General features: G+C 34.1%; 1 protein-coding gene across 1 annotated transcript; it reads left to right on the top strand.

The window, feature by feature from the left end:
- Window positions 1-143: 143 nt before the first annotated feature.
- Window positions 144-23,509, top strand: cds2 (CDP-diacylglycerol synthase (phosphatidate cytidylyltransferase) 2). Its single transcript, XM_051109481.1, has 13 exons — window positions 144-321; window positions 6,317-6,456; window positions 6,687-6,783; window positions 9,587-9,684; window positions 12,100-12,239; window positions 14,148-14,206; window positions 14,499-14,581; window positions 14,743-14,830; window positions 16,188-16,256; window positions 16,446-16,598; window positions 16,912-17,031; window positions 17,267-17,370; window positions 18,748-23,509. Exons 1-13 carry the CDS (start codon window positions 256-258, stop codon window positions 18,878-18,880), a joined length of 1,350 nt encoding a protein of 449 aa, XP_050965438.1. The 5' UTR covers window positions 144-255; the 3' UTR covers window positions 18,881-23,509.
- Window positions 23,510-23,548: the final 39 nt, after the last annotated feature.

Genomic DNA, 23,548 nt, shown 5'->3' with positions numbered 1-23,548 from the left:
TAAATGAATGAATTACTGTTGACAATGTCCTTTTAATAAACAGATATATAGTAATTTCCATAAATGTCCATCCATCCACATATCTGCCTGTCTTCTCATCACTGGCCACTAGATGGCCCCCGCCCAACCTCTCCGTTGGCGCACGCATGCGCAGTCGCTCCCTTTCCCGTCCCAATAACAATCATTGAAAACGAACAGCAACCCCCGAAGATTGTTACTTCATCAGGCTTTCATTTTCAACAAATCGCGCCAATCATGACAGAATTACGCCACCGAGGAGCGACGGATAAAGAGCTGCAGCATCAAAACTCGGAGGATAAGGTACGGAAATAAAGAAAGAGATGTGGAGAGATGCATGTTGACATGGCTATCATTTGAGCTACATGCTGTCATACATGAAGAAAGAGAGAGAAAAAAATCGATTATAGCTCGTTGTGCGTCGTCAAGTTTCCAGTCACAGCACGAAAGCAGTCTTTAATGCTTTGCTTTAATAAATGAGACGTGAAAATCGTAGTTTCTAGCGTTCATGAGTGTGTAATATAGCAGGTTTTAGAGCTTGAGGAGAGTCTGAGCATCATCAGGGGTCTGATGTTCTTCCTGTCCTTCTTATGTAGTGAAGGTTTCTTGCCTGTGTCCCAGCAAAACAAAACACCTATAAGGCCCCATTGTATTTCGTGCAGTTGCCATGTTGCTGAAATGAAGTTAAGTTGCATGAACAATCCCTGCTCTGTTCATCTTAGGACAGTGAGGTTAAACTCTTATGGACGAGCTGTGCTTTCAGCAGAGTTAGAGGATATTTGGAGTGCATGGACTGATCTTCATGCTGTGTAGATACTGTATAAAGCTAAAAAACATGGAGACTGAGAGATACGTGGGCAGATGGGTGAGTCAACATTCATGTGTCAAGTGTCTTGACCTGTGGGCATGGACACAAACCTTACAGAGAGATCACAGTATATAAACAAAATCCATCTGAGTAATTAATATTAAGTCAATAGAAAATATTTGTTATATTTGTGTATTTACCCTCCTATTTTGGATATAGAATGTACTGCAGTCTAAGGGTAAACTGTCTTACGTGCAGCCTTTATCTGTAAATATACTTTGGTCAGTAGTTTTTGAGAATTTTCTTGGTCATTAGGTTTTGGTGGTTCACCATAGAACTTCCTTCTGGATGTTTTGTTGTGTTTTTGTCATCAATTTATTTCAAAAGAAGGAAAAAGCACAACAACCTCTTCTATCTTTAGTGCTGCTAACATGCTGGAGTGGTAAAAGAATAACCCAAGCATGTGTAATTGCAGCTATGTTTGCTAGTGACAGGGCCCATATTTTGCTAAATAGATTTATTTTTCATATGGAACATTGAGAACTAGTACTTGATCATGCAAATAAAACGTGTGCTGGCTTCATTCGCATATCAGGGTCAGGCAAATGAATGTGGTCGTGGTCTGACTCTAACCTTATTTTTTTCATTCTAGTATCTGTCTGTTTTTTTTAGTAAGTCAGTATGAAAGTTTGGAATTCATTTTGCTGACATGTTTCAGAGCAAAATAAAGTTTTAGTATAGGTTTTGAGATTTTTGTCCATTGCTCGTTGATTGGTCCATTAAAACAAGGCGTTACATATCAGATTTTTCTGATAAGTATCTTGGTTCTCAGATTTTTCTTCTAAGAAAAATAAAAACCACAAAAGTCTCACATGTTGGGTTAAATTTTCTTTCTTTAGAGAAGTAGTGTCATTTGATTTCATATTAAAGGAATAATTCTGTCATTTACTCACCCTTGTGTTGTCTTAAACCTGTATGTCTGACTTTCGTCTGCGGAAGAGGATATTTTGAAGTATGACATTCACCAAACAGTGGGTTTTTAACCCATCTATCAACCCAAGATATTACACGGATTTGATTTGTGTTGCTGTGAGAGTTTAAGAATTTCAAGAATTCATTCGAGAAGCGAGAGAGGCCTGCTGAGTTTATTACATTAGACTAAACTATGCCATTGTAATGAAATAGAGAAAGACGCTGTGTCCCTGTTGAGTTTACAATGAAGTGCACTACGTGGCCAAAAGTATGTGAACACCTCACCCATATGTGCTTGTTGAACGTTTATTTTCAAAACCACAAGCATAGTTTGCTGCTATAATAGCTTATAATAATTTGCTACTATAATAGCTTCCCTCTTGTCGGTTGTTGTTTCAGTCTATCTCAAAGGTGTTCAGATCGGTCTTTGTGCAGACTAGTCAAATTCTTTTACATTTATTTACATTTACAGTACCAGATGCTTTTATCTAAAGTGACTTGCAAACAAGTAATACAAGAAGCGATTTATCATTACAAGGCAATTACACATAAAGTGCAAGCAATACAAGTTTCAAACATGGTCTTACAAGCAAGGAGGGATAAGAATAGTGGAGAAGGAAAACTTCTTTTTCCAAGCAAGTTAAATGCACATGGAAGAGATGAGTTTTGAGTTGTTTTTTGAATGTTGTCAGAGGCTTGTCAGTCCCACAAAGGGTTAGGGTTAGGTAAATTCTTATACAGGATAAGGTTAGGTAAATTCTTCCATAGCAGACCAAATAATTTTCCTGGTGGCATACTGCCACGTTGAAAGTCACTGAACTCTTTAGTACACCCCATACTACTGTAAATGTTTGTCTAGGGAGGCTGTGACTGTATGCTTGATTTCATGCACCTGTTAGACAAGAATGTCGCTGAAATTAGAAGGGGGATATTCATGTCTTATATATGACAGGTAACCTGCCTTTTTATTATCCCCGACAAACGACAGACCAGAAGTCATTAATTTTCAAAAAAAAGAGTAGTGTGGGAACTGTGGAGTTATGAATTTTCATATTTTATTCAGAAGTCATTTGGATTTATGAGCTTCAAAAGCATTTAAATATTTGAAATAATGCGATCAGACACTTTGCGACAGCTAGACCAAATGTGGTGTATTCTAATCAAATCTTTGAAATTAGGCTACGTTTATGATTAATTAGGGAAAAAAATCTTAGAATCGATGCTTTTTCGATTTGCGATGCATTGATTTATTTTCCCAGCCCAATAATTTTTGCTACGTTTACACTACTCTAGTGTTTTCTACCCTTAAAAAGCCGCGGGGGCAGCCGTGGCCTAATAGTTAGGGAGTCGGGCTTGTAACCACACTGCTCCGGGTGTGTGTTCACGGTGTGTGTGCATGTTTGTTCACTACTCACTACTTTGTGTGTGCACTTGGATGGGTTAAATGCAGAGCACAAATTCAGAGTATGGCCACACATCACGTCACGTCCTTTCCTAAACATAGAGACTTTTGAAGTAGTCTTTGAGTAGTTTAAATGCAGCCGAGGAAGAAGGGTATTATCTAGCGAAACGATTGTTCATTTTTTTTTCGAAAAATAAAAATTTGTATACTGTTTAAGCACAAAAACTTGTGAAGCACAGGCTCTGAGATGCCCCAGACCCAGTGTTTACAAAGCCAACGCACAAAAACTAACAAAGTGCAAGTAAGTAAATGCTGTTTACAAACAAAAAGCTACAACGATGTCGGATGATTCTGAAGTTGTAGGAGAAAATAAGATGGAGTTTTTCGCCATACTCTACCTTTCTGAGCCGGAGTACACCACGATGAACTTAGACGTGATTTGTAGTAATGATGTGAAGTTCGGATCATTTTACAGACTCTGACCTTTGAGTCTTGTTCGGCAAAATGAATGAATCTTTTTTCGAGTCATTTAGTTCATTTTAGCAAAATATAATTAAAATGTTACATGTTACTTCTCTAACACATCTACTGCTTACACAAATGTTGATCACACTACAAATAAGACAAAACTATAATGCTATAAGAAACAGAAGATATTAATTCATTGTTTACCTGGGTCTTTCGTCTATGATTAGCTCCGTTCAAAATGAACAAATCATTCAAGAATGCGCATTCCAGAGCCTGTGCTACACGAGCTTTTGTGCTTAAAAAATATACAATTTTTTATTTTTCGAAAGAAAATACAGATCTTTTCGCTAGATAAGACCCTTTTTCCTCCGCTGGGATCATTTAGAGCTTTTTGAAGCTGCATTTAAACTACATTTTGGAAGTTCAAAATCGGGGGCACAACTGAAGTCCATTATATGAAGAAAAATCCTGAAATGTTTTCCTCAAAAACCATAATTTCTTCATGACTGAAGACAGAAAGACATGATCATCTTGGATGACAAGGGGGTGAGTAAATTATTTGTAAGTTGTTGTTCTGGAAGTGGACTTCTCCTTTAAAAGTTCACTGCAACTGCCACTAGGAGCGAAATGTGACAGTCGTATGTAAATATTTTCCTGCACGAACATAAAATACAGCCAGATATTACGTTTTTAATGAATGTGACAAATTTAACACCCGCTTACATCAGTCATCTTTTTGTAGACTGTCGTTGATGTTATGTGTTGTCTGGGAATTCCACATTTCCAGATGGCTAATGCTGCTGTCCACCAATTTTGTCGAAGTGTTGCTTATACTCTGAGACGAGTATGGGTCAGACCTGGCAGGAAGACTGCAAATGTCTTTCTTAGGAAGAGTGGGATGTCCTCAGTTCCTGATGAGCTATTTGCGGTCGGCAGAGCATTTGAGAGACGGGGGAGGAGGTGGGCGGGACGAGGGAGGGTATTTTTAACTCTGGCATCTTGAATATCAGGATGTAGTCCGTCTCCATGGAAACCCTGGATCCTTCCTTAGCTCTTGCTGTCAGATGAGTGTCAGCCGTAGATGTGCATTAGCTTAAGGGTGCTCTTCGTAACCAGATCCAAATTATTAATGTCAGATGGATAGAAAGAGGTTTGTGGAACAATCGTAACAGCTGGAACAACTGGTGCAGCACCATCTGATGATGACAGCCTGTTGCTATGGGGATGAAGGCAGGTCGTTTGTAATTGTGCAACAGGCGAATTAGACATGCAGACCTGTTAGATACAGATGGTCCAAGGCTGCATTTATTTCCTCAAAATTACATTAAAACTAAAATATTGTAAAATATGAATACAATTTTAAATAAGTGCATTCTGTTTTAATGTTTCAAAAGTGTAATTTATTCCTGTGATGGCAAAGCTGAATTTTCAGCATCATTACTCCAGTCTTCAGTGTCACATGATACTTCATAAATCATTCTGATATGCTGATTTGCTAATGTTTCTTATTATTATTAATGTGAAAGCTGTTGTGCTTCTTAATATTTTCTGTAGAAAAGTTTTGATCATTTTATCGCATTCTTGCTGAAAATACACTGCCTTTCAAATTTGTAATGTTTTTTTTTTTTTTAAGAAGCTTTTTATGCTCATCAAGGCTGCATTTATTTAATCAAAAATCTAGAAAAAAATGTAATATTGTGAAATATTATTTAAATTTAAAATAACTGTTTTCTGTGTGAATATATTTTGAAAAGTAATTTATTCCTGTGAACCAAATGTGAATTTTCAGCATCATTACTCCAGTCTTCAGTGTCACATGATCCTTCAGAATATCAGAATATGCTGATTTATTATAAATACTGAAAACCGTTGTGCTGCTTAATACTTTTTTGGAGCCTGTGATTCTTTTTTTCAGGCTTCTTTAATAAATAAAAAGTAAAAGAATAGAACTGATTTAAAATAGAAATCTTTTGTAAAAACTTAAAATACCATTTAAAGTTTGCAGTCAATACATTTTTATTCTTTCTTTTTTTGAAAGACATTAATACTTTTATTCAGTAAGGATGTGTTAAATTGATTTTAAAAACATGAGAGCAAAGACTATTGAATATTGTTAGAAAAGATTTCTGTTTGAATAAATTGTTATTTTTAACATTTTATTCACCGAAGAATCACTGGTTCCAAAACAATATTAAGCAGCACAACTGTTTCCAGCATTAATAATAATAGTAATAAATCTGCATATTAGAATGATTTCTGAAGGATCATGTGACACGGAAGACTGAAGTAATGGCTCATGAAAATTCATCTTTGCATAACAGGAATAAATTATATTTTAAAATACATTAAAATAGAAAACGGTTATTTTAAGCCGTAATAATATTTCACATTATTACAGTTTTTTCTGCATTTTTAATCAAGTAAATGCAGCATTGATGAGCCTAAGAGAATCCTTTAAAAAACATTAAAAATCCTACTGATCCCAAACTTTTGAATGGCAGTGTAAGTTTTCATTTCTTTTTTTGGAAAAACACTTACAAACTTTGAAACAGTAATGTATTCACCATCCAGAAATCTTTGCAAATGAACAAATACCGTTTTTGATAGATGAATTGATCTGTTTTATATTTGTTTCTTCTCGTCTGCAGGGCTCTGAGACAGAGGCCAAGGAGAGAGATGGAGCCTCGGACAATGAGACTAAGGCAGACCCTGGGGTTCCTGAGGTTTCCGTTACTGCCGATGACACACCAGAGGTTCTCAACAAAGCCCTCTCGGGCCTTTCCTCACGGTAAATCAACAATTCAGATGACTCTTTAGTAAAGTAAAATGCGTTTGTATGTGCCGTGATATAAAAAGTGTGTTTAAAGCATCCTACTCCAAAGCAGATTATTGGCATGTTATTGTGAACACCAGATGATTCATTCAATAAAAAGGCCACCAGAGCTTTTAGTCCTCGCATTAGGAAGATTATATTTCCACCCAATATGCTTAGCGTTAATGTGTTTGTCTCTCCTGCAGATGGAAGAACTGGTGGGTGAGGGGCATCCTCACTCTGGCTATGATCTCATTCTTCTTTTTCATTATTTATCTGGGTCCGATGGTGCTGATGATGATTGTGAGTATTTTCTTTTTGTGTTGTTGTAAACACTAGGGGACATTTTCACCTAAACCTGAAAAAACAGGCTCAGATTCCATTTTTTAGGAACAAAACCGCTGGTTTTGAAGCTTCCAAATGCAGCATCAAATGTTTTTTTTATTTTTACTTTTTACTCATTTAGTCTTTTTCGCATGACTAATTTGTGCCTGCAGGATCAACTGCCTCCTGGTGTGGATCTTAAATTAGTCCAAACTCCTGTGTCTTGGTGCTGTTTGCAGTTTCATCAGTCTGAATAACAAACCTGATGAGCATGACACAAACTGTTAAGAGTAAATGAAGTGCATGGTGAATATACAAGCAGAGAAAAAATTGTAATAGATAATAGGGAACATCTTAAGAATTGTGTTGGTGTTTCTAAAATCACCATTGTGAATATCTTCAATTTTCTGATGTGTCGTGGTTGATGACATTGATGGGAAAATAAAGGAGAGTACCAGAGTCCATGTTATGGAAACATCTAGTTACATGTACAGATAATATTTCACGGGAGAGTCATAAACCAATTGATGTTGAGATATTGTCTCTGTGGTGTTTTTACACATGACAGATGAGTACTGGTGTTGTTTATTCTGTTAACATTATGAAACATTATTACTCAGCTGAGCTGCTGAATTGGTTGTCTTCGTGCAGGCCTGCGGATAAATTTGTGAGACCTCATTTTAGTCTCTGAATAATCAGTGTCCACTTTGTTCCATAATCTGGTTGCTTCAGATATTACAGCCTATGATATATAAAATCTATACTATTATGTACTGAAAATGATAAAATGATTAAAATACACTACACGTTTTTTTATGTTATGTTGTGATGCTTAAGTGAATTCGGACTTCACAACATTTTAATAGTATATAATAAGGAAATGTATAGAAAAACTACCAGTCAAAAGCCAATCACTATTACATATTTGACCTATATATCCAGCACGGATGAATCTCTAACTGCTGCAATAGCAAAAAATTCTCTTGATATTTTAAGAACAATTACAGAAGAATTAAATAAAGCATATTTGATTACCTTTTGAAACTTAGAAGGGTTTCATTTTAATTATCGTTTTCAGTGACTACAAAATCATTATTTTGATCACTGGCAGCTTATTCACCACATCCACCATCAAATAACATTGACATTTATATTTTATTGCATACAGTAATTGCTCTGCAGTAAAGCCATTCAAGCCAATTCAAATTTTGCTGATGATATACTTTTGTTTTATGCCTGCAATAATCACGAGTGAAACATCACGTCATTATTGTCTGTCAAACAGTCTATCAAAGGTGAATTGCATGTATTTAGTCATCAGATATGTACATATTTTTGCGCACAAAAAAATATACTTGCACTATTACACACCTCTGGTCTCTAGTGACCCTATACATTTTTACAAAAAAATTACTTAGAAAACAGACATTCTTTTATATTTTATTCTTGTTTTATTGTTCGTAATGAATAGATTGAGGAATACTAAGAAAGCTAATGTCAAACTTAAAAAAAAATGAAGGAGGGAGAGGGTAGTAAATGATGTCCCGGGTCGCTAGAGACCCAAGGTATGCATTTAAGGGTTAAAGTTTCTTCTGCTCACTAAGCCTGCATTTATTTGATCCAAAGTATAGCAAAAACAGTAAAATTTTGAACTATTTTTACTGTTTAAATAACTGTTTTCTATTTGAATATATTTAAAATAATATGAAAATGAATGATATAAAATGTCATTTATTCCTGTGATTTCAAACCTTAATTTTTAGCATCATTACTCCAGTCACATGAACCTTCAGAAATCATTCTATTGTTCTGATTTGCTCCTCAACAAACATTATTTATTACTATGTTGAAAACAGCTATGTAGATTTTTTTTTTTTCAGGTTTCTTTAATGAATAGAAAGTTCAGAAGAACAGCATATATCTGAAACAGAAATCTTTTGTAAAAATGATAAATGTCTTTATCACTCTTGATCAATTTAAAGCATCCCTGGTAAATAAAAGTATTAATTTTTATAATTTCTTACCCAAAAAAACAAACAAACAAAAAATATATTGATTTAAAGCTTTTGAATTGTGTACTGTATAATGTTACAAAAGCTTTTTATTTTTAGTTTTTAACAATCTTACAGTTCAAAAACATTTGACTGGTAGTGTACACAGAAATTCATGAAAGCCCACAACAAAATTACAAAAACCTGAACTAAAATTAAAGTAATATTAAATAAAATAATAATATACAAATAATACTAAAATAATAATTAATAAAATAATTATTCAGATTTGACAGACAATACATTTCCTTAATAGTGATATATTTTTAATATTGTCTGATAACCGATATGGTCCAGCTATATCATGCCATCCAAAGGCCAATTATCACCGCACAGACAAATGCCAACAAACACCAAGCTGGCCATTGGAATTAGAATTTTATGAAAAATAACTGTCGTGTTCACAATGCCCCAACAGACACCAACAAACGCTGACTGAACATGTTCAGTCGGGTAAAAACAAATTCTGACCAACGGCAAAAGATGCCGACAGGGGTAATGCAGTGATTCAACAAAACCCAACAAACGTGTTTGTTAGCATTTGTCGGTACGGTGTGAATTGGCCTTAAGGCAGTTACACACAAGATTTAAGAAGTGTTATTGACTGCGAATTAGAGCAGCAAAAACAGGATTGATTCTTGCTTTCAAAAACAGCTAAAAAAGCACTTCAGAATATAACTAGTTGGTTGACTTTTGGTTTTGTATTGTCATCCTCTGTGTGTTTTCCACAGGTGCTGTGTGTTCAGATCAAGTGCTTCCATGAGATCATCATGATTGGTTACAGCGTGTATCACTCTTACCACCTGCCGTGGTTCAGAACACTAAGCTGGTGAGACCTGCGATTCGCACCTGCCACCTTCATTTTTTACGCTTCATTGTCTCTCCCTCTCTCCCTTTTCTCATTATCTGTCACCCCAGATCTCTCTCTCTCTCTCTCTGTCTCTCTCCCTCTCTCTGTCTCTCTCCCACGGTGCACTGTCTAATTAGAGGGCATCATCAGCAGCAGCACTTTCATCTTATCATAATATAGCTTGATGTCTTACAAGTTCTTTCATTTCTGTGTAAAAATTAGTAAATGCTGCACTTGTTTATTCATCCAGCTATACATGCTATCTATCACCAGCTGTATAGAGGTATGGAAATTCACTCTGGTTTAGATCGCAGTCAAACTGTAGTGTAGTTTGTTTCAAATGTTGAAGGAAAGATTCACCAAGTTTTATTAACGTGAAAATTCAGTGTTAAATCTGGCGAAAATCAGGTCTCTTGATGCTAAATGTCAATGTTAATCTGAGGGAAAGATCCTCTTTTCAGTTAAGTTAAAGGTTTTTGAGTGAATCTATTAAAGAAATGTCATATTTTACTTCAAAAAGAAAAAAAAAGAACAGACTTTTAATACATTTTTTGAACAAAATTAGCTTATATTTCAGAGAATTATGCAATTAAGCAATTCATTTTCAGTTGTCATTACTAAAATATACAAAAGCATTTTAAAATAAATATTAAAGTGCACCAAAATACCATGGGTTTACTTACTTAAATTAAATTCATTTCATTTCAGTTAGATATCAACCAATTAATCGTGATTAATTGCATCCAAAATAAAAGGTTTTGTTTACATAATATGTGTGTACTGTGTATATTTATATGTGTGTGTGTGTATATATATATATATATATATATATATATATATATATATAAAAAACGCACATACAGTATATGTTTTGAAATATTTACATGTATATATTTGTATTCATATAATTTATATTATATATAAATATATTTCATATGTAAACATGCATGTGTGTGTGTGTGTTTATATGTTCATAATAAATATACACAGTACACACACATATATGTGAGCCTGGACCACAAAACCAGTCTTAAGTCGCTGGGATATATTTGTAGCAAGAGCCAAAAATACATTATATGGGTCAAAATTATTTTTTTTTCTTTTATGCCAAAAAACATTAGGAAATTAGATAAAGATCATATTGCGTGAAGATATTTAGTAAAATTCCTACTGTAAATATATCAAAACTTAATTTTTGATTAGTAATATGCATTGGTAAGAACTTTATTTGGACAACTTTAAAGGCAATTTTCTCAATATTTTGAATTTTTTTTTTTTTTTTTTCTTTTCACCCTCAGATTCCATATATTCAAGTAGTTGTATCTTGACCAAATATTATCCTATCTTAACAAACCATACATCATTGGAAAGCTTATTTATTCAGCTTTCAGGTTGTGTATAAATCTCAATTTCGAAAAATTGACCCTTATGACTGGTTTTGTGGTCCGATTTAATTGCAGTTAATTGTTTGACAGCACTAATTTCAATAAATATAATATTTGAAATAATAATTCAATTTAAGTATGTATTAATATGTATTTATCTTTTTTTTTTTTTTTTTTTTTTTTTTTTTTTTTTTTTTTTTACATTGGATTAGTGAGAATTGGAGAAGGAATGCATATCTAATGCATATGAAAGCTGAATAAATAGTAACACATTTATGTATGGTTTATTATGATAGGACAATATTTTGCCAAGATACACTATTTGAAAATTTGGAATCTGAGGGTGCAAAAAAATCTAAATATTGAGAAAATCACTTTTGAAGTTGTCCAAATGAAGTTCCTAGCAATGCATATTACTAATCAAAAATTAAGTTTTGATATAGTTACGGTAGGAGATTTACAAAATATCTTTATGAAACATGAGCTTTACTTCACACCTAATGATTTTTGGCATAAAAGAAAAATCGATAATTTTGACCCATACAATGTATTTTTGGCTATTGCTACATATACCTGTGCTACTTAAGACTGGTTTTGTGGTTCAGGGTTTCTAAACATATGCTTCAATTTCCTAATGCAAAATACCTTCGTTATTTTTCTTTTGTGGCAAAGTATGACATTTCGTGGCGTGCGTTTCTGCATCTACTGTTTCAACTGGTGAACTTTCCTTAATCTTGTTTTTAGGTTTTATAAAATAGATAATCTAGTAAAATCACGAGATTAGATTAATCCTGCCGTGTCGCCCAACATACCATTTTTCCATGTGGTCATAATCCTAGTCAGCTGCTGCTCAGCTACAGTCTGATCATTTCCTACATTTCCTAATGCTAACAAATTTGCCCATTGTAATTATTTTGACAACCATTAGAAATAATTTGATTAATAAATGGATGTGAAAGGGCTTTGTCACAAAAAATGTCTGACTGCCACTTTAAATGGTTTTTGTCAGGTACTTCCTGTTGTGTGTGAACTACTTCTTCTATGGTGAAACTGTGACAGATTATTTCTTCACACTGGTGCAGAGGGAGGAGCCTCTACGCATCCTCAGCAAATATCACCGCTTCATTTCCTTTGCCTTGTACCTCACAGGTTTGAACCTTCTCTTTCCTACAAGCATGATACTTCTTCCCACCATTGATGTTTCTAACCTAAGGCCTTTGGGAACTTTTATAACTAATAGTTCTCACAGTTACTGCTCAGTCCAACAACTCGCACTTTTCCACAGATTGAAGGCAGAATCTTCAGGATGTTTTGTGTTACAAGCTGTAATGCAAACATAATGATCTCAGATTTTTAGGGTGGTGTGTTTTTCATAAGCGTGAAGTTAATGTCATTCAGGATGTGGTTAGGCGCTCTGCCTATCTGTGTGCCTCTCGCTCATTTTCTTTTTCAAAAAGATGCAAGACAGCAGATTTCATCATAGGCTAAATGAGAAGCAACAAGTTAGTTTTTTTCTTCTTATTTTTAAGAAATGTATTAACATTTTATTACAGCAACAATTCAAACAGACACTTAAACAATGCTTATCGAAGCAAGAAAAAGAAAAGAAAAATTGTGTGTTTAATATATTATGGCACACCAAACCACAATATGCAACAAAATAGGCAATCAGTGTGGTCAAAATATGGTATCTAAGCTTGATAAGAAGAATACAATAAGTATCAGTTCAAATGTATAAAATGAAATAAAATTTTAGATCATATCTTGTCATTCATATGCGGTTCAGGAGTAGGAAATACGAACAAAGTTCCTTGCTACATGAGTGCTTTATTGATTATTTGTATCTGTTTAATTATATTGTATTAATTATTCAGACATATTTCATTCATTTTCTGTGTAGCACGGCGGTCATATATGTATTATGACTGAGCTGGAATGTAAACAGGTGTATTTAAAGGATTAGTTCACTTTCAAAATAAAGATTTCCTGATAATTTCCTGATAATTTACTCACCCCCATACCATCCAAGATGTACATGTCTTTTTTTTTTCAGTTGAAAAGAATTTAAGGTTTTTGAGGAAAACATTCCAGGATTTTTTTCCATATAATAGACTTCAGTGGTGGCCAATGGGTTGAAGGTCCAAATTGCAGTTTCAGTGAGGTTGCTTTAAATGCTAATGAACTCTGCTCGCCCCACCCCTCTCTTCTCTCTGTGGAGTGACGAGCCTGTTTATGTTAGCCCCATTTAGCCGCTAAACTTGCTAACTCAGTGGTTCCCAAACTTTTTCTGCCGGGCCCCCCTTTTGCAGAATAAAAAAATTCAAGCCCCACCCCCGCATTTACACATAAACATAAACACAACTTCAGAAGGATTTTTTTGAAACGTAATAATTAAAATTCAGTGTGTGACAACTTACTGAAAAAAACTAAACAAGAAACTAGTCACTTTTAGAGTAGAAACATTAAAAGTAAAGCATGCAGCTTTACTATGTACTATTTTTTTTGTACTATGTAACAGCATTCATTGTTTTTTAAACAGATTTTCTCATATTTTCTTTTCTTTGTTGTAGTTGTGATCTTTGAAGTAGATTCATCATCTACTTTACATTTACCTGGCACTTGTTGTCGTGTCAAAAACTTGTCTATACACTAAACACTATATGGAGAAAAACCTGGAATGTTTTCCACAAGAACCTTAATTCCTTTTTGACTTTTGAATCCTTTAAAATATATATCAGTGTTCTGTTTTTAAAGGGGCAACAATGGTGTAAAGTTAAACAAAATCATGTTATAAACAGTCTATCGTTTGTTAGGCAGACTGTTAAAAAAAAGGTGTAAACCTTCCATGTCCTACAGATTATGTAGTTTCAGATTGTCTTTTCAGTGTGCTTGCTTTAGTACTAAATTGGCTTGTGCAGGTTTTTTTGGCCACAGGCTTGTTCCTGCCAAACAGGACATAATTAGTGACAGTGTGACTGGCCTAAAATAGTCCCATAGACATGTGGGGATGGCACTGGTGGAACTGTCTGTTTTACCAGATGTGTGTGTCTTTTACAGGGTTTTGCATGTTTGTTCTGAGCCTGGTGAAAAAACACTACCGCCTGCAGTTTTACATGGTGAGTGTGTTAAAGTTGCATTTAGCCAGTTCTATAGGTTTGATTATAGATTCCATAGAGCAAATTCAGTGTATTCTGAGAGTGTTTTTTGTATGCACACGCTCACTGTGTTTGTCATTCTACAAATACACATGCGTTCATCATGCATGTCAGACTGCATGACATGTTTTCTGACATTAATCATGTTGGACACAGCCCCTACACAGTTTCTTTTTTTTCCGTATGATAGCACTGCCTTTTGTCTCAGATTTGAACTGAATAGAGCTATTCATCCGCCTTTCTCTCTTCCCAGTTTGGATGGACTCATGTGACCTTGCTGATTGTGGTGACTCAGTCTCACTTAATCATTCATAACCTATTTGAAGGGATGATCTGGTAAGATGATGCCTCTTATGTGCCACCATCAAACCCCATATGACATTTACACATTTAAATTTTACAATTCAGTATCATTCCATGGTATTAGATACAGTACAGTTGGTTTTCTGGTCTAGGTGATCTGTTTGTATAAAGGTAATCTTTTTCTGTGTGCACAGGTTTATTGTGCCCATCTCCTGTGTTATCTGTAATGACATCATGGCTTACATGTTTGGCTTCTTTTTCGGTCGCACCCCTCTCATCAAGGTTTGTGTTTTTAACACCCCAGTTAAATATTATTTATAAATCAAACATTGTGACATCTGAAATATGAAGTATTTGCACTACCGTTCAGTAGTTTGGGGTAGCTATAATGTTTCTTATGCTTAACCAAGCTGCATTTATTCGAACAAAAATACAGTAAAACTAATATTATAGAATATTATGATTTAAAATAACTGTTTACTATTTTAAATGATTTTAAAATGTAGTTTATTTATGATGGCAAAGTTTTATTTTCAGCCATTACTCCAGTCTTCGGTGTTACATGATTCTTCGGAAATTATTCTAACATGCACATTTGGTTCTTTAAGAAATATTTCAGAATTTTATAAATTATTATGCTGCTTAATACTGTATTTTAGTCTTTTTTTACAAGTTTCTTTTATGTTTGGAAAATAATAGAATTTATTTGAAATAGATTTCTCACTTTGATCAGTTTAATGAATCATTGCATAAATCACCCAAAATGAAAATTCTGTCATTATTTACTTACCCGTATGTCGTTCCAAACTCGTAAGACCTTTGTTCATCTTCAGAACACAAATTAAGAGATTTTCTTTTTTTATGAAAATAAAAATAAACAATTTTTGACATTAACACAGCTGACACGTTCAAGCCCCAGAAAGGTAGTAAGGACATTGTTAAATAGTCCATGTGACATCAGTGTTTCAACCTTAATTTTATGAAACTATGAGAATATATTTTGTGCACAAAAAAGCAATTTGTCACATGGACTATTTTAAAGATGTCCTTGCAACCTTTCTGGGCCTTGAACGTGTTAGTTGCATTGCTGTCTATGCAGGGCCACAAAGCTCTCGGATTTCATCAAAAATATCTTAATTTGTGTTCCAAAGATGAACAAAGGTCTTACGGGTTTGGAACGATATGAGGGTGAGTAATTAATGACAGAATTGTCATTTTTGGGTGAACTATCCCTTTAAGCCATACTCATCATTTTAGCTATTGTTTTTAATCAACTAGTGTTTTATTGGATGTTCTGCTAAATGTCTTAGTAGGTGTAATTTTTTGCATGAACTATATACTTGATCCACTAATGTTTGACATTCAGAGAGTGTCCAAATGCTTTGATTAATTTGAACAGTACATCTGCTGTTTTAAGATGTTAAAACCTAATTAACTTTTTTTTTTTTTTTTAAATGTTTTGCATGAAAAGTGTGCTTTTCCAAATTTTTTTTTTTTTTTTTTTTTTTTTTACAAAAGTTGCTTTTAATGTTATTGTCTAATGCAGTAACATTCATAGTGTGGCTTAACTGTCTAAATACTTTCTGTGGCTTCTGTGTATTTTTAGTACATTTCTCATAATGCTGATTTTTCTCTGCAGTTGTCTCCTAAGAAGACGTGGGAGGGGTTTATCGGTGGCTTCTTCTCCACTATTGTTTTTGGAATCCTAGTGAGTAATAAAAACCCACTTCCTGTTCTTTTTCTGGTCTTCACTAAATGTTTTTATGTAGATTTGGAAACCTTGGTGATATAAAAATAAGACTTATCTAGACTGATACCTTGGAAGTGGCTGATTTAGTTATTTTCAAAATTAATTTGATGCATCTGAATGATAAATCACACTTCGATTCCTCTCCAGCTGTCCTACGTGATGTCAGGTTACCGCTATTTTGTCTGTCCTGTGGAGTTTAACAACGACTCCAACAGTTTCACAGTAGACTGTGAGCCGTCCGAGCTCTTCCAGCTTCAGGACTACGGCCTGCCGCCTGTTCTGCAGTCCATCACGGGCTGGGTAAAACACTCACACACTCACACATACACAGTCTGTTAGACGCTTACTTCTCTTGTCTCTCACTCGCTCTGTCCACGCCTTTTCTTTTTTTTCTTTTTGTTTTTTTTCTGGTCTTTGTGTCTGTGTTTACCAGTTGCTCAGACACAGCCATCTGCTCACTTTCCACTCGTTGTGAATCTGTCACAGCTTTGCTTGACTCTTTGGACATTCTTTGGACCACATTGATTTAAGCAAATGTTACGTATTTTGAAATTGCATACAAATAGAGACAGTTTACTTATACACTTCCATCTCTCTCCCATTTTCCTCTTAGACCACAGTGAAGTTGTACCCGTTCCAGATCCACAGCATTGCCCTGTCTTCCTTTGCCTCCATCATGGGACCTTTTGGAGGGTTTTTCGCCAGCGGCTTCAAAAGGGCCTTTAAAATCAAGGTGGGTGTAGTTTGAGCACCCACAGATCATACTTATCTGAAAAAAGAAATGGTTCAGTCCTGGTTCAACTGTTACCTACAGCATTTTTCACCACAAGGCAAATTAAGGGAGCCGTTTATGCAGTAAAAGTAAAAGACACATTTAGATGTGGCACAGGGCTTCAGTGTACCTGTTTTCTGTCCTGTGTTTTACACTCTGGTCATACTGTCTCTCTGATGTCTCTCCATCACTGCAGGACTTTGCAAACACCATTCCAGGTCATGGTGGAATCATGGACCGTTTCGACTGTCAGTACCTTATGGCCACATTTGTAAATGTTTACATCGCCAGCTTCATCAGGTAAGACTGTTATTACTGAATTCGTGGTACAGTTACGTGGATTGTAATTGACTTCTGATCCGAGAATTCTGATTCTTATATATATATATATATATATATATATATATAATGAAATTGAAAGTCTCTTATGCTTACCAGAGCTTTATTATTTTGATATATTACAATTTAAATGTTACAATTTACCATTTTGAATAGATTTTACGTTTTTATTTTTCAACTTATGTAACTTTTTAAAACTGGTTGTAGTCCTAAGCATCCAGGCGTATGGTCTATAATATCAGCATTTCACAAGCATGTCATTTTGTCCCTATTTATTCATATTTATTGTATTGTTTTATATAATGTATTTATCTATTTTTGTGTGTTTGAATGTTTTTATATTCATTTGTTTGGTATAGTTTGAAATAGTTTTAAATTTTATTTTGTGACAATGACTGTACATTGTCCCAAAGTCTAAAATACACAACCAGTCAAAAGTTTTTGAACAGTAAGATTTTTAATGTTTTTTTTTTTTAAAGACGTCTCTTCTGCTCACCAAGCCTGCATTTATTTGGTCCAAATTACAGAAAAATAAGTAAAACGATTGAAATTGAAACTGTTTTCTATTTGAATATATTTTAAAATGTAATCTATTCTTTTGATTTCAAAGCTAAATTTTCAACATTATAACTCCAGTCTTCAGTGTCACATGACCCTTCAGAAATCGTTCTAATATGCTGATAGTACATTTTTTATCATTATTTTTATACATTTTTATCAATGTAACATTATGCATTATACCATTTAAAAGGTTGAAGTCAGTATATTTTTTTTCTATAATTTTTATTAATTATAGAAATTAATATTTTTATTTAGCAAGAATGATTTAAATTGATAAAAAGTTATGTTAAAGACATTTATGTTACAAAAGATTTCTGTTTCAGATAAATGCTGTTCTTCTGAACTTTCTATTCATTAAAGAAACCTGAAAAAAATCTACTTAGCTGTTAGTAATAATAATAATAATAATAAATGTTTTTTGAGCAGCAAATCAGTATAATTATTTCTGAAGGTTCATGTGACTGGAGTAATGATGCTAAATATGCAGCTTTGAAATCACAGGAATAAATTACATATTAAAATATTCAAATAGAAAACAGTTATTTTAAATAGTAAAACTATTCCAAAATGTTACTATTTTTGTTGTACTGTGGATCAAATTAGTGCAGGCTTGGTGAGCAGAAGACACTTCTTTAAAGAAACATTAAAAATCTTTCTGTTCAGAAACTTTTAACTGGTAGTGTAGTATCATAGCACTATTATAATCAGAACATATTAATGATGTGAGTGTGTCTAGAGCATGAAAACATTTTTGCTTTGATATTTCCTCTCTCTCAGAGGGCCAAACCCCTCTAAAGTCATCCAGCAGCTACTTGCTTTGAGACCAGACCAGCAGCTCCACATCTTTAACTCGCTCAAGGCTCATCTGACAGAGAAAGGCCTGCTCCCTGCCCTGGAAGAAGCAGCTTAGCTTTCCAGACCACCCCAGGGACATCCCACCGGAGTGGGCTGTGGATAGAGGGAGACGAGTGCAACGGAAGCAGATCCAGGCATGTATGGAAGAGGGAGATGAAATAAGGGACATAAGAAGGGAAACAACGGAAAACTGAATCACAACCTTGGGTCATTCCATTTTCAGTGTGTTTGCGAGAGAGTGAGTGTGTGTGTGTGTGTACAAATCAGTGTTTTTGCTTACGTTATTTTATTTTTTGGTGAACGTTTTATGTTTATCTCTTACACGACAAAAGAATATTATATATATATTAAGATGACATTGTTGTTACAGTTCTTTGTGACTTGAGCTGTACAATTCCACTTGTGTACAAATGTTCTGTACCTAGAGATTGTCTGAATATTTTATAGTGTTTATTATGTTTTATTTTGTTTTAATGCACTGCTCATCACACTGTCATTTCAACCTCAGGCTAGTTTTTGTTTATTTTATGCTAACATGTGTTTCCATACACCATCGTAGTTTCAAAAAAGATTGTATTTTCACTGCAAATTGCCATAAGTCATATTTGTTTCCTTGGTCTTGGATTTTGACATTTTTGTAACGTTATATTTAAGACAATTCTGGTCATTGACATTAGATGTGCGCTTCAGCCCAATAGGTGGTGACTGTTACAGTTCAGCTGTGAGACTGTATGTATATTGTACTTCCTGAAGGTAAGGAGAAGATTCAGATGTCATTCAGTGTTTGAGAGGAAGTTTAGACCTCGTCAGGCTATAATTACATGGGTTTAATGTTTGTTACAAAGAAACAGTCCCTGTAAACCAAACAAATAGGAAGTAACTTTAATTAGAATTATATTGTTAATAGTTAATAACAATTAGTTGTTACTCAGCACTGAAAAAGACCATTTGGAGATGTTGACAAACTTTTCGCACTGAATGTTAAAGGTTTAAGAATTACTGTTTGTGATCTAAGTCATAATTTTATCATTTCTAGTTTTAATGTTTTGTTGTCACTGAGCAGTTACAAGCTAATCTTAGTCAAGTTGTCTGTGTTTTGTGTGTGTTTGTGAACCGTTACATGCTAAATGGTTAATGATCAGGCTGGGCCGTCAAATCTCAATTGACTGTTTTAGTTTTTAATTCATTTCATACGAGTTTTGTTCCATTTTCACTGCACGAGGCCAAGTCTACCATGTCTCATTTTATAATTCTGTTTCACCTGTTTTGTTTTTACCATCACCTCCTGTGTCAACTCAACCAAAAAAAAAAGGCTCAGAACTATAGTTTGTCTTGCTGAGGGTATTTTGTTCCTCTCTAACACGTGTTGTCATTAACACACGTGCCATAAACAATGTTTATTTTAAGAAAATTAAACCTTAATGGGTGTCATCGAGCAGCTTTAAAAGAGTATTGTTATGAGGATGTAACAGGCTCAGGTTAATCTGTAAGCCACAGTCTGTAGGAACAGTCCACTGCCATTCATCAATAAAGATCCATGAGCACATACTTTCAGACCTGTGTGTATTGACAAGACTGATAAACTGTATTGATGGGCAAGTCATATGTTTTTGTTTTTAAAGGCATGTTTTCTTTTTATGCTCACAGGTCTTGAAAAATAAATAGGCAGCTTATTACCTGAATGATGTTAAATCATGTACATGATTTTAATGGACAGTTCAAGCCATATAGCTTCAAGGGAATGTTCACCCCAAAATGAAAATTCTGTTATTAATTACTCACCCTCATCTTCAGAACACAAATTAAGATATTTTGATAAAATCCGAGAGCTTTCTGACCCTGCGTAGACAACAATGGTCACATTTAAATCCCAGAAAGGTAGTAAGGACATCAATAAAATAATCCATGTGACATCAGTGGTTCAACTGTAATTTTATGAAGCTATGCGAATACTTTTTGTGTGCAAAGAAAACAAATATAATGACTTTATTCAACTATTTCTTCTCTTCCGTGTCAATCTTGGCCAGGCATTCAGAGAGTAGCAACAGGGTTGCCAGGTTTTCACAACAAAACCCTCCCAATTGCTACTCAAAACTACACCAATCGTGTTTAGACGGGGTACCCCGTCAAAAATCGCGTTCTGCAGGGTAATATATATTAATTAATTATATATTATATTATTAATATATATTAATATAAAAAATTAATATAATATATAGTAATATAAAAAATAAATAAAATTTATAAAATTATATATATATATATATATATATATATATATATATATATATAGGGTTCCCCTGGTAAAATAAGTCTTTTAATATAAATAGGGGATAAATATCACGTTTTTGGGGTCGCTTTAACCCTCCGGCGGCTGTTAAAGTAGCCCTTTTCCGCGGGAAAAAGGCGGACTTGGCAACACTTACAGGTCGCATGCCTGTGTTGCAGCGTTCTAAAGTAGAACCCGGATGCGGCTGCTGCTTGTTTACAAGCAGAGGAAGAAGTAAAAAAACAGTCTTAGTAAACATGTCTGAAGATTTCGACAGAGCGGATGACTTGACATTTTTTGCTCAGCTTTACTTATTCAAACCATAATATACAATGAAGAGGATATAATAATAGAGATCATATGTACATCATAAGGTCAGTTCCTGTGTCAGCATGCTAAATTGTTGAATCAAGTTGTTATTTTTGTTTTCTTTGTGTATTAAAAGTATCTTGGACTATTTTAACGATGTCCCTACTAACCTTAACTTACTGGGCCTTGAATGTGGTATGTAGGGTCAGAAAGCTCTCGGATTTCATCAAAACTATCTATCTTCATTTGTGTTAGAAGATGAACGAAGGTCTTACGGGTTTAAAACGACATGAGGGTGAGTAATTAATGACAGATTTTTTATTTTTGGGTCAACTAGCCATTTAAGTATGGAGGACAGAGCAGTGACATAACAATAATAAACAAAGTTTTACACTGTTGAAGAATTAGGACCATAAATCCGTGTGTAATATTTGAATGCCCTCCATATTTTCACCATACACCATCAATGCATGTTTTCAATTACTTTGTTTCATTCAGTAAACAAAACCGCATTATCTTCATCTGTGTTAAGTGGTGCGGATTTTTTTTTCTAAGATAATTTATTATTGATTATAATTTCGTGTTATTGTACCTTATTAGTTCAGTTCACTGTTCTGATTTTATAGAGAGAATTACATACATTATAATAGAATATAAGATTATATAGTATATACTGTATATGTTTGACGTAGAGATGACTCTATTCTTATTCTTTACTGTTTTTGAATGGTCCTCTAAGCCAGTCTGTGCTCTGTGTATGTATAGGCCCCTGTGCTGAAACATTAGCGTACTGTACAATGTCCAAACGTTAACAGAGCAGTTTCAATGTTTTACAGTCAACAGAGAGAGTTACAAACCCGACATGTTGCTGGGCAACCACTGAAATCAGGAGAGTGGACAGAGACATATGCGTTTGAGTGCGGTGACCATAAACGTTTATAAAGAACCTAGTGCTGTCAAACGATTAATAGCATCCAAAATAAACGTTTTTGTTTACATAATATGTGTGTATGTACTGTATTATGTACATATAAAAACACATACATACAGTAAATATTTGCATGCATTTGTATGCATTTAATTTATATTATATATAAATATATTTAATATGTAAACACAATTTTTTTTTCTTAAATATATAGATGTGTGTATTTATATATACATAATAAAAACATACACAGACATATACTATGTAAACAAAAACCTTTCTTTAAAATGTGATTAATCGTTTGACGGCACTAAAAGAGATACATTTATCAAAGTCTTCACTGCATGCCAAAATATCTAACTTCGTTTCTGTTATAGTGTTACAGTTCGAACAAGTAGAACGCTTTTTTAGACTCTTGCGCGTACCATTCTTAACCACTAGAATGCGCCAAACATTCGTTTTTTTGTGTGCGTGTGTTCTTATATATATATATATATATATGAATGTTTTAACATGCTTAAAACGTACTATATCTATATATATAAATATGTTATATATATATATGAATGTTTTCTGTGATTGGAAGTTTTAGGGATAGGTTACTAAGAGGTTTAGTGTAGGTAAAGTGAGTTTTAACATCTATAATACAATCAGACCCCACGAATTAGGATACGTGTATGTCTGCGTGTGGTTAACCAGTGCTAGTGAAACCAGACACACATTCTGTTGGTTACAATGTTTTAAACGCGCATTTTTGGTGTGATGCCTTACTTCTGTTATTCGGAAGCACTGCCATAACATTTTATCCTTCTTAGTAAGTATACTAATGTAGAAGTGTCAAAGAGAAACTGACTGCAGTGCAGTTGTGCTCTCCATATTTCTGCCAATTTGTTAATGACCATTAAAGTAAAAACAGAATTGTTAAACCCACTCAAACGTGTTAAGCTCTTTTGGTTTGCCACTGAGAAGAAGAAACTACTCTCTGTTAAACAAGTTAACAACAACGGCTCAACATGTTGTTGTTGTTGTTGTTGTTTGTCTTGAAGTATCATGGTCTGTATTTCTGTTTTGTAATTTTGATAAAGCAGATAAATGTGCTTTCCCTGCCGCTTTGTGTACAGTGATTTGTTCATTTGTAAATGGTTAATAAACAGGAAAGCTAAGTATATATATAAATATATCCGAATTTGATCTCTTCCTCCTGTTGTTTGAACTTC

Source organism: Labeo rohita, chromosome 5 (genome assembly GCF_022985175.1).
Source record: "Labeo rohita strain BAU-BD-2019 chromosome 5, IGBB_LRoh.1.0, whole genome shotgun sequence".
NCBI classification, from domain to species: domain Eukaryota; kingdom Metazoa; phylum Chordata; class Actinopteri; order Cypriniformes; family Cyprinidae; genus Labeo; species Labeo rohita.
The sequence above is the reverse complement of the archived record's forward strand: the minus strand, read 5'-3'. Positions and strand labels throughout refer to the sequence as shown.